Raw genomic sequence first — 13,024 nt, 5'->3', positions numbered from 1 at the left:
TTGGTAATTCCTCGGAAGACGACAACACGGAAATTGAGGACAAAGTGCAGCGCTCCACTCTCGCAAAGAAGGCTAAGCTGTCAGCTGTTCAAACCGAAACAAGAAAGTGGAATTCTGTAGGCAGGTTTCTTCCTATGCTTTCTGCTGATTTTGATCCATCAAATTCAGGGGTTACTGATAATCTTCATTTGAATGATAATGACAATGATTCAAGACTTGAAGTATCGATTTCAAAGAAGTTGTTGTTTGTAATATTATGAACTCCATAGTGTTAGAAATTAACAAGTACCACTCATTTGTTACGTTAAGCAAGTGACGACCATGGTAGAGTGCTGCGCTGGCCTTCTTAGCCCAACTTGGCAGGTTCGATGTTGGTCGGTCACTTGTATTCTTGGCTTACGCTACCTGAACTGTCAACGATAGACCCCAAGTGTAAGCGTAAGAATTGTAGAGCATAGAAGCCTCGACAAAAAAGTCTGCGATGGTATATACCTATTTCGAACCGGTTGCCCTCTAGAAGCGACTTTATATTATAGTCCACGGTAAAGAAAAGTAATTCCTATAGATTAAATAAATATTTCGATATTATCCTCGAACTCCTCATCGAAATAAATTGTTTGACCTCCTCCACTATTTCATAAGGATTACAATAACCTTGTCAGGACATTATTTGCATGAATGGTTCAGATGTTTACGACCATTTTAGACTCTAGTGGTAATTCGTTCCCTGTTGTCTGCTAGCAAGTTACCTCTACCTCGCCGCGTGGAGAGCTGTAGTCTCACCCCTTGGAGAGCTGTAGTCTCATCGGATGAAAAATATCATCAGAGCTTCGCGACTGTATATATTAGACTGTGGCATGACCGTGGAGACTCTTTATGTTTTCCTGGCAACTGTTTTGTTGATGGGCCATGTGAAGAAAAACAGGATGAAAGGCTATTGGCCAACATATAAATTGATCGAAACCCCAGTGTTCGGTAAAGTGAGCTCTCGCGACAATTTCTCCCTCATTCTAAGAAGGCTTCACTTTTCTGACAACAATCTACAAACCCCAGGTGACGGACTTTACAAAATTAGGCCTATAATAAAATGTTTCAGAGAGAATTTCCTTCCAATATGTGTATTGATGAGAGCCTAGTTCTTGGAAAGGTTGCCTAAAATGGAAACAATCCATTCCATCAAAGCGACACAGGTTTGGTATGAAGGTGTTTATACTTTGCGACTGTAAAACTGGGTTTATCCTTGATTTTATTGTTTATTCTGGAAAGGAAACGGAAATTGAACACAATGAAAAACTCTGAGTGTCTGGGCCAGTACCATACCCTAAAGACATTTTGATACGTGAAACTGTTGTAAAGTCAAATCAGTGTGTGTTTTAAAGGATACAAACTTGATCACATACCGGTAGAGAGTAATTATGTTTTTGTCAATTTTAATATTCTTTTCATTATTTCCAGAAAAATATTTTCTACACCACTGATTTCAATTAAACTGAACGTATCAGTTCTGTACCGTAAGTGTAAATTATGTAACTTCAATTATAGATTAGTTAGAATCAAAATCACTTATAATTAAGAATTCAAAATTTTCAAGGAAAAACTCCTTCCTTCAGAGAGAATATGTGATCTATATACTATCCCTTCCAAAGTATGTGTATTGATGAGAGCCTAGTTGTTTGCAGCCTTAACAAACTGCTTCATAAGCCCTAGTTTGATATGGAGCCGAGGTAATGGACTTGTCAACATAAATTTTTTATTCATATTTTTTAAAGTTTACAATCCACTGTCTACATGGGTATTCCTTTTGGGTCCAGTTGTTTTTTTGTGGCTATTTCTAGCCGAGTGCAGCCCTTGTAAGGCAGACCCTCCGATGAGGGTGGGCGGCATCTGCCATGTGTAGATAACTGCGTGTTGTTGTGGTGGAGGATAGTGTTATGTGTGGTGTGTGAGTTGCAGGAATGTTGGGGACAGCACAAACACCCAGCCCCCGGGCCATTGGAATTAACCAATGAAGGTTAAAATCCCCGACCCGACCGGGAATCGAACCCGGGACCCTCTGAACCGAAGGCCAGTACGCTGACCATTCAGCCAACGAGTCGGACTTTGGGTCCAGTGATGAGACCTTAACTTTACTGTCCCACTCACAAAGAAAGCTGGGATACTTTGTGTAACCGGCCACGGCCGCACCCACCTCACCTTCTCGGTAAATCTCATCATCAAAAATCTCCTTGTCCTGAGGGACTGTGTAACTGTTTGGGAGGCCTGCCGTGCCCTATCCGGGTACAAAATGAAACATTTACCAACTCTCTCCCATCTAATGTATTTGAGATTCTTGTTTTTGTGAAGCTCCTTCCAATTCCCTTTGAAGATATCATGCCCCAAGTACAAATTATCCACTCACAAAGGAGTTCCACAGGTGATTTTCGAATCTTGGCTGGTGGAGTTAAGTTCGTACACACTTTCCGTCATCCAGCTCTGATAGTTTTCCCACACTGTCCTTGAATAGTCTAAACTGTTGAAATGTTCAAGGATTGAAAAACCCATGTCAGTCCACCTGGAATCACTGTCAAATCAGGTTTCATGACTTCCAATAATTTCTTAGTGTCTTCTGTCAGGTAGCCAAAAAAACTGTTTAACATGAGGAGGACTGGACATTGAAGGAGAGACCCCACTGGATTTCTCCAAACTGTTTGTATCCAATCTTGTATGTGTGAGGTGTCCATCCACCCTTTTTCTGGATGCAAGTGTGGATCCCTTACAGAAATGTTACTTTCAGCATTGTTTTTCATTTCAGAACAACGATCAGCAAGCATTGTAGAACATCGTTGTTTTTCACTTCCAGTAGTGCATACGATGACACATGATGTTCCTTTCTTATCAAATGTTCGACTTTGTGGCTTATTGAAACTGACTGGTATCTGATCTGAGTTTTCTATTTGAAAAAGTAAATATTTCTTCACTTCTCACTTCCCAATCATAAAGTAATGAAAATCAATGATTTTCTTGGGAAATCATTTGGCATTCATTCATATAATGATGTTTTTTATCGAAGGGAAAGCTCATTTCTCCTCATAAGATGAATCGTCCAGCCTCGGCTAACCTTAAAATTCAAGACACTGATCCCGTGTGCTGCAGCTATTTCTTGTCTATTATAATACAGTATTTTGTGAGAAATGCCTTATTTATTGTTGCATAACAAAATCATATATTTCTGCACATCCTCCCCTACTGGATGAAGCTTGCCACTTTTTGTGCCACAGAATGCTTCGGGAGATTTTTTGGTCACTTCAGGTGCATTTTTTTAGTTTCCACCACTAGCGCATGTTGCACTACGACTCTGAATTCTTGCAGCTCGGTGCCCTATTGTCATGTGTTTTGGTGTTACTGATCACTGCGAATTTATATGATGCAGTGTTATTCAAATACTTGATACGTGTGGATTAAGAAACAATTTCGAGATCACAGAACACACTTTACCCGAAACACCCGTTAAATATGTTTGTACCAGACTGGAATAGAGCGTCACTAGTTAGGTCTATGCTGATTTACTCAGTAAACGAGTGTAGTGGTACCACGTAATGGGTTGTAACAGTAAGTTACGTGGTATTTCGAATGCCTGGTTTTGCAATACGAAGGCTTCTACATATCTTGATTTTGAAGCTCCTATGAAACTGTGTGATGTATTGTTGAGAAAGTAGGTGCATCAAATACGCACACATTTCTTCTTCCCCACTTTGTACAAAAGCAAATTGGTGTGCATAAAGCACAGAAAAGAGTAAATTATGCAGGGGCATTAATTATTAAAGAAAATATGGTGTGCCATTCAATAATCACCGACATTGTGTCATGTTAGGTGCTCTTTGGTGACAGGAAAAACAATAGATTCCATTACTTCAATTATGGTCAAGATTGAAAGCTATTAGGATGTGTGACTGGACATTGACCTTTAACTGCTGTCCAAGTTCAGTATCAGTTTGTATTTTTGAAATTTATTTTGAATTTAAGCAAGTAAGGACACCCCATTTCCAGTTTCCCTTCACCATTGCTCTCTCTAAGTTTTCACCATTAACTTCACATGGTACCTCAGTGCTTGCTGGGATTTCATAATTGTGTGAATTAGTAACATGGTGTCTTCTTCATGTGGTGTACATGAAGGTCAGAAAACGGTCAAATATTTATGTGCAGATATTTCTTGTACACTTCATTTCATGCTCTTTTATAGTATAATATGATTAATGATGATTTTTTTTTTTTACAGCACATGTGGAGGGCTTGCTTAAACACGATTATTTCCTGTTTCCACATTACCGATACTATGTACGTGAGATGAGGATTATGGCTTATTCTCAGTTATTAGAGTCATACCAGTCGCTCACACTTCAATACATGGCAGAAGCATTTGGTGTAACTGTAGACTACATAGATCAGTAAGTAAACACGGATTATTAACATGAGTTCTTAAATTTTCAACTCGTACATTACAGTGTTCTGAGCTCTAACAATAAAATTATATTTTTAAAGTCATTTTAGGTTTCTTGCTGTATACTGGAAGTAATGAGGTAAAAAAAAAAAAATAGTAGAAATAAGAGAATGTAATTCTATAACAGTCACTTTCGCATTATCAGTGGGATGAATGCTGCAATCAGTTCACATATGTTGTTAAAATCTGTATTAATATAGATATAGCATGCTCTAATAACACTGAGAACTCTCTTTTCACTGAAATAGTGTTTCTTCCCTACATTTCAGCTTCAAAATTCAATCAGCTTCAAGTTCAGCCAATTCTTCTGCCTCTTCTAATGGTAGATGTTTTGTGTCCTCAGCAGTAACTGCAAAGTGATTGCGAACCCAGTCACATTCATTCACGTTGAAGGAAGGAAAATATTCTTGCAGTTTATTCTCCAAAATAGAAAAATCAGACTGGAACAGACGTCGGAATCAGCCGTGAGAGGAAGCATTTCATTAACAATTTTTCAAATTTTCACTTCCACAGTTGAATTTTTCTTAAGAATCCATTTAGTTTGTCAGTTGATGTAAGAGTATTCTCTTTCTTTCCCTGCATATTGGCATTGAGATTATTCACATGTCCAAAAATATCGGCTAGGTATGCAAACTTTGGAACACCAAATTTAGTCACTAATGAGGTCAGCAAACTCAGGTTTTTCTGTGGCAGATATTTGTAATAACTCATTTCTAAGTTCATAAAATCTGGAAAGTACACTTTCTTTGGACACCCAGCAAATTTAGGTGTGAAGGACCAGAGTTTCATGATCAGCTCCTGCTTCCTGACACATTTCTTTGAGAAGTCTAGTTTTTAGAGCTCTGCTTTTAATGTAATTAACCACTTCAACAACCAAGCTCATTACGTTCCTTAGACTGAAGGAATGATTTTTGCCACCAAAACTTCCTGATGTAAAAAAAAAAATGTAGATCCAATGTGCGGAAAATCATGTTTCAACCTTGAAGTAAAACCTCTCATTCGACCAGTCTTTGCTGGGGCTCCATCCGTCCACACTGTAATACAATTGTTCCAACTCAGTCCATTTTCTTCCAATGTCGCTGTCATAGAATTGTACATGTCTGATCCTGTTGACGTTAGTGGCAATTCTTTGTAAGATAGGAACTGTTCAGTAAGTGATTCTTCATTTAAAAATCTTATGCAGCTCATTGACATTTGTCTGTTGATTCATCCAGTTAAGGTGCACATTTTTTACCAACATGTAATTTTTCCACTACTTTTTTAATATCAGCTGACATGTCTTTTCTGCGGCGAGCAGTTGTATCGTTTGACAAAGGTACTTTTGTTATCTCCCTCTTGGCAACCTCTCCTAATATGGAGTAACTATTTCTTTACAAGCAAGAAAAATCAAATTTTCTGCTGCTGTATGTGACTGCTTATTCCTGGTAATTATTCCTGCTACTTTATAGCTAGCTACTAGCGCTTTTTATGATGTAATTATTTTATTCATTGCCTTGCTTTCTTTAATTTGAGAGGCGAGTAAACGATTGAGATAAGCTTTATATTTATTTTCCAGGTGACTGTGTTTTGTTTTCAAGTCTCTCTTTAGTTTGCTTGGAACCATACATTCATTGCTTAATTTTTCGCCACATACAACACACTCAAGAAGTTCACAATTTCCAGATTCAATAAATGTAAATCGGAAGTATAAATAAGAATCCTGATACCTGTACACAGCACCAGACGATGTGGAAATAGCTTCTCGCTGACAATTGATCCGGGTGATTCACTTGTTCTATTTTCACTCTGATGTTCTTCACTGCTTTTTAATCATTGGTGTTTAATTAAAAACTTCTCCATATTACAACACAATATCTGTATATTTACTTCAGTTTTATAATAACACCAAATGTAGCAACTTATTCAACAATCAGTTGCACTACATTTATCTGTCCAAATCCAACTGAAGTAATGAACTGACTGCAGGTGACAATTGATTTGTTTATATACAGTATATGCTGCACTAAGTTTTGGGAGTGATCGACATATTTCTCTACTAACATTCCAGTGGTTCGTGTACCCTCCGCTAGGGTTATCAGTCCTTCGGGACTGCTCTGTAGTGTTCAAAATTCCTCTTAAACAGGCATACTTACTTTTACGTTGGGGTGGGCCGACATATAGCGAAACAGTGTGCCGCGAACGAAAAATGTTTGAGAACCCCCTGGTTTAGATGAAGGCCATGTTTTGTGTAACAGTGCCTCTCGAAACTGTTGCATTCAATTACTTGAGTATTACAAAAATGTTTACAAATTTTAACAGTATCTCTATTAACTTTATCCAATTCAATGTTCACACACGAGTCTACTCAAATCATGCCTGTGGGGCACATTCACTACAAAGATGTTAGTGTGAGTGAGCTTCCCTAGCGTATGTTTAAGTTGAGAATGTACATTGTTGGCGTCGTCGTGAGCTACGTCGTTCGTAGACAATCATGGGTCTGTGTTGCCTGTGAATAGTGTCTGTATCTGAGAAACATCTTGGGTCTGAGTTACCTGTGGGTGGTACCATAATGTGTTGTACACCGGGGGTCTGCATTGCCTATGATTAGTACCACTATGTGAGCAATACCACGAGTATCCATGGCCTGTGATTAGTTCCACTACGAGAGGACCACCACAATAATACCGGTGCCCTTGATTAGTCTCACTAAGTGAGGAACACCATGGGTCTGCATTGCTTGTGAGTAGTACCCTTATGTTAGGAAAACCATGGGTCTGTATTACCTGTGAGTGGTGCCAGTATGTGTGACATACATGGGTTTAGATTACCTGTGATTTGAACCACCATGAATCTGCGTTACCTGTGATTACCACTATACGAATAACTCCATGGTTCTGCTTTAGTACAATAATGAGGGGCCAGTGGCCTGGATTTTGGACCCCTTTAGACAACAAGCATGATCTCAAGATATGAGGCATTGTGAATTGGATGCACTGATTGTTTTGGATTCATGGTCATTTTTTCACCATTCATTTTAGATTTTAGTCAGTGAATACATTTTGAGGTTTTATTGTTTCATTTTGTTGCACCTCGTACTATTAGAGGTAGTACTGGAGAGCTTTTAGGCCCTTTTAAACAACAGTCACCACCACCATCATGTCAGCAAACAGCATGTGTCTGGATGTGTTAGGAGTTAATGATACTCAGGTAAGGGGACGTAATGAGGAAGAGAGAGTGAAGATTTTGACGGGTGTTAAAAAGGAAAGAACAGAGTGGGGGGGAAGGACTGTTCATCAGGAATACTGTTACACACAACATAATTTGTTAGGCTTGTAAATGACCAATGATGTGGTTAGATTTGGCAGTTGGAGGAATGAAGACAAGAATTGTCTCAGTTTATTCACCATGTGAGGGTGCAAATGAGGATGAAGTTGACAAATGTTACGAAGCATTGATTGACATCGTAGTCAGGGGAGGCAGCAAGGATAGGATAGTGCTAATGGGTGATTTCAATGGGAGATTTGGAAATAGAACTGAAGAATATGAGAAGGTGGTAGGTATATGTGGGGAAGATATGGAAGCTATACTGAAGAAAATGGAAATTGCAACACCCAGAAGGAGTGGTGCTACATTGCTGCAATTGAACATGCAGGACGAGTGTTCGATTCTGATTCAATGATTACACTTTCAGGTCCCTCTGACCGCAAGTTTGGACAACGATCAATACAGGATGTGCCCACCACGAGCTGCAATACATTGATGAATTCGTCGAAGCATGGAGTCAATAAGGCCCTGGATCGCTTCCTGAGGAATTGTGGCCCATGCTTGCTGCACTGCACAGATCAGTTGTTCCAGAGTTGTGGGTGGCTGAGGACGGTTGGCCAGTTGTCGACCCATTATGTCCCACACATGCTCAATAGAACTGAGGTCCTTGGATCTGGCGGTCCATTCTAAGGTGGTGATGTCGTGGAGAGCTTCTCAGGAGATGCGTGCAGTGTGAACCCGGGCATTGTCCTCCTGAAACATCCCATTAGCAATGTTCGCCATCATAGGTACAACCACTGGATTAAGTACCCTATCAATGTACTGTCAAGCCGTCATAGTGCCCTGAACAAGCACTAATTGTGATTTCACATTAAAGCCAATAGCTCCCCAGACCATAATGCTTGGTGTTGGCCCTGTGTGCCTCTCGACAATAAGATCTGGGCAGCCCCTCTCCCCGGTACATCGGCGCACACGATTGCGGCAATCACTGCAGGCAAGACAGAAGCGCGATTCATCACTAAAGACGACCCTATGCCATTCGTCGACCCACGTCGATCATTCTCGACACCAGGCCAGCCTTACACGTCGCTGTTGTGGGGTCAATGGAACACCTTCTGCAGGGACATGGGTTCGTAAGCCGGCTGCATGCAGGCGATTACCAACTGTTTGTTGTGTAACACGGGGTGCCACAGCTGCTCGAATTTGCGCTGCTGTTGCATGGAGTTCCATCCGGGCCATCCGAATGATGCCGCGATCCTCTCTCACAGTTGTCTGTCGCGCTGGGCCTGTGCCAGGTCTACGAGTGTGGGTACCTTCATTTGACCACTGCTGCCATATACGTTGTACTGTAGGTGCCTGTCGGCCAACACGTGCAGCGACAGTCCTTAGCGATAATCCATTCTCGCACAGCCCAATTATCCGAGCCCTCTCAAACGGCGACAGTTGTTGATAGCATGCTCTTCTCTGTCGTCGAGGCATGTTTGACAGGGAACACTTCACTGCACAGACTGCAAGTCAACTACGCTACACCAGAGTCCGTATACTGGAGTTGATTCATCCGTGACCAGTTACGTGGGGAGACCCGTAGCAGCAATCCAATGGGTCTGAAACTTTGATCATTTACATACCTACATGGCATTGTTCCATATCTTGAAAATCAACACAAACGACCAATGCCTTCATGATGTTGCAATTTCCATTTTCTTAAGTGTATTAAGAATGAAAAGCGTTTACTGGACTTCTGTGCTAGTTTAGGATTAGCAGTTATGTATACAGTGTATTCTTTAACCATAAAGGCTATTCTCCACTACACATATCTGTGTAGGGGGACCGGATCCATACTAGACTTATATCACAACTTCCTTTGAATTCAGGAAATCGGTTAGGAATGTGCGGGTATTCCGGGGATTTTTCATTAACATGGACCACTATCTTGTCTGTAATGAACTATGAATCCCTAGGCCTGGGATAGTGAAAGTGAAAGCTGTCTGCAGATGAATAAGTGTAGAAAATCTCCAGAATGAGAAAATTAGAGGTACAGGGATATGATTGTTTAAAAGTTGCAAACAATAGAACGTAGGTAGGCGTAGGATATAGAAAGAGAATAGGTGGCATACAGGGATGCTGTAATTGATTCGCAAACTGGGAAAAATCCAAAGATAAGCAATTTTTCACTTCAGTAAATAACCATGAAGTTTATATCCTATGAAAGAAAACGAGCTAGATTTGTTCTGGGTAATTTCCGACAAAAGAGTAGCGTATTCACTAGTAATGATACCACTGTTATATGTCATCAATAAACACTGTACATATTTCAAGAACATTCTGTGTTCTCTTCCTCAGCAGCTCCAAAACTAACAAATATTTATTGGACCTACCTTATTACCTCATACGTAACATCAATCAGTCTCATGACTTGTCATCTTATAACATGTAAAATCATTTATACTAAACAACTCCAAATTAAAATATATGTCAATGAACTCTAGAATACAATCTTCTACATACAATTCTCTTAAAACACCAGCCTTTTCTATTAACTCAATCATTTAAAACTAACATGTAATCATATTTCCTTAAATTAAGTGTTTCTTTCACTTATAAACCACTAAAATCTTTCACCTCAAAGTTATGTGTACATTGAAATGTTATGGCTTCTTCTGTCTAAAATCAACTGTCCACAAACAATCTCTTATTCAGTAAATAAAGTTGACCTTGACCTCTGTTGATTTTGTTGGGGAAACATGCAAGCCAGTTGAACACCTATTATTAGGCCATTGAGACCATATCCTATAACTCCATTTGCCCGTTGGAACCTGATTAACATATACCTGTTACTCTGGCTCTGTCAATTGCTATACAGTGAAACTCTGTTAAGAAGTTTTTCAAGGGACCAAAAAAAAAAAAAACTTCTTAAGCAAGAAACTTCTTAAAAGGGGTAATGTCCGAAAACTTATTCTGTACTTTGACATACATGTGAAACACACAGCCAACAGATTTCCTTGTTTGTGAACAATACTGAAATAAGCTGATAAATAAGAGCTGCTAAAAGAAAGCCACAATATAGCCTACTGTCAATATTAGATTATCATGACATGTATTTTTAGAGATAAAGTAAAATACTGTAATTGAACATACTGTATTATAAAAATTCTTGATAAGAGAAGGGAACATATTATATAAAACCTTGCACAAGAGATAAAAAATACTAAGAACATTAAAACGGTAGATGGTAACCGTAGGCTACATTATGTAAATTCCATACTGTATTAGACATTAAATACATTTCCAAACACAAAAGTCGAGGCTCCTACTTGGAAAAGAAATTGTCCAGGGTTGACTGTTTTAGGTTTTTACTGCTTTCTTGAACTATAAACCTCTCCATTTCCCACATTGCATTCCACGTGTTGTGAGGCACACTGACTGAACCTTCTATAAACCGCCTCACTTTTTCAAGGCAGATGCTTGCCTCACTACAAGATGGTCTTGGGAGATTCTCTTCCTCAACCTCCTCCTCCTCTTCTTCTTCAATCTCCTCATCTCCTGCCTGAATTTCCTTGCAGATCTCATCGATGGTCTGCTCCTCGCAAGTGATTACCATATCATCAGTGGCAGTGAAGTCATCGAAACTACTGGTAATTTCCATCTTCTCCTGTATAGTTTTCCAGCACCCTGGCTCTTCATCAACAACTTCCATAATAATGCTGTTGGTACCACCACCGAAGCCTGCTTTCTTGAAGCAATTTGCTATTATTACAGGCTCCACTGAATCCCGTGATGAGGCAGTGAAATGCATTGTGTCCAAAAGAGATGGTTTGTAGATGGGTTTGCCTACTTCCATGCGTAGCAGCATACGGCGCACAACTGATTTTCGGTACCTCGACTTCAATACCGTAATGATTCCTTGGTCCTTGGGCTGTAGTACCGATGTAGTATTCGGTGGAAAAATTCTTCCTTGATGTTCCTTAAATGGGGCCACTCCTTGGGATGAGCAGGGCAGTGGTCCATAAACACCACAATCTTCCTGTTCTGGCTCCCCATTTTGGCATCGAATGCCTGCATGTACTCTTCAAACAGGGAACTTGTCATCCAAGCTGACTTGTTGCTGGTGTACTTGCACGGTAAAGTCCTGACATTTTTGAAAGAACGTGGCTTCCTAGACTTCCCTATCATCAGTAGAGGTCGTTTTTCAGTTCCTTCCTTATTAGCACCAACCAATACCGTAACTCGCAATTTACTTAATTTTCCCCCATGGCAAGATTCTCCCTTCAAAACTAGAGATTTATCCGGGATAAGCTGGTAAAAAAGTGCGAATTCATCAAGATTAAAAACGTTGCAAGGTTTGTAACTGCTTATTTTAGCAGGCAAAACTGTTTCCTTCCACGCTCCCGTTTCCTCCACACTTACACTCTCTGCTTCGCCACAAATTGTTTTGTAAACGATACCGGCTCGATTTTTAAAGCGGTCCAACCATCCGTTCGATGCGGTAAAAGGTACCTTTAATTTGCACGCAATTTCTTCAGCTTTCTCCTTCACAGTAGTCCCGCTCAAAGGTATGTTTAAACTTCGCTGCTGTTTAAACCATATTAGCAGAGCTTGTTCTACTTCATCGTACTTTCCAGATTTAACTTTCTTGCAATTTGATGAAGTATTCCCTGCAGAAGCCAAGATCTCCTCTTTCTTCGCTATAATGCCGTTCAAAGTAGACAGCAGCATCCCCAGCTCCTTTGCCAAAGCAACATGGGAGAGTGTAGATGACTCCACTTTCCTTATAATCTCCACTTTGTCTTTAATTGTTAATGCCTTTCGCTTGATCACTTTTCTCTGAGTTCCGCTCATTTTCACTTAAAACATTCGTACGTTGATATTACAAGTACAACTAACTTCACTGACGCCTATTCACACTAATTACGACGCTACACTACACTTGGCAATACATGGCTTATACTCCTTACTTCTAAATTGAAGTTTCCCAAAACAAATGAGCATCGCCCTTCTTCTGTTGCCAGCGCGCTACACCGCGAGAACAGCTGATGCAATACGACCGCGATAAACAGCCCTTGTAAAATGTAATACCGTACTCGGAAAAACTATTGAATATGGATTGAAAACAAATTCACAAATACTACCCTTACTAACATCTGGCACTAATAAGATAATATACAGTATTATTAAGAATAAGGAACATTCCCCTGATCTCAGTCACTAGAACCCTCCAACAATATGAAAAACACACTAATTACTGAAGGAAAATACAAAAGATCACTAAGCGTACCGAATACCATACACGCTGAGCGAGAATGG

At 39.9% G+C, this 13,024-nt stretch overlaps 1 protein-coding gene across 1 annotated transcript in view; it reads left to right on the top strand.

The window, feature by feature from the left end:
* LOC136864400 (26S proteasome non-ATPase regulatory subunit 6) overlaps positions 1-13,024 on the top strand; it is a 121,382-nt gene that overhangs the window by 83,800 nt on the left and 24,558 nt on the right. Inside the window, exon 6 of the mRNA XM_067141344.2 lies at positions 4,256-4,424. Within this exon, the coding sequence (XP_066997445.1) occupies positions 4,256-4,424 (169 nt within the window). The remainder of the gene's footprint in view (positions 1-4,255; positions 4,425-13,024) is intronic.

Source organism: Anabrus simplex, chromosome 2 (genome assembly GCF_040414725.1).
Source record: "Anabrus simplex isolate iqAnaSimp1 chromosome 2, ASM4041472v1, whole genome shotgun sequence".
Classification (NCBI taxonomy): Eukaryota; Metazoa; Arthropoda; class Insecta; order Orthoptera; family Tettigoniidae; genus Anabrus; species Anabrus simplex.
The sequence above is the reverse complement of the archived record's forward strand: the minus strand, read 5'-3'. Positions and strand labels throughout refer to the sequence as shown.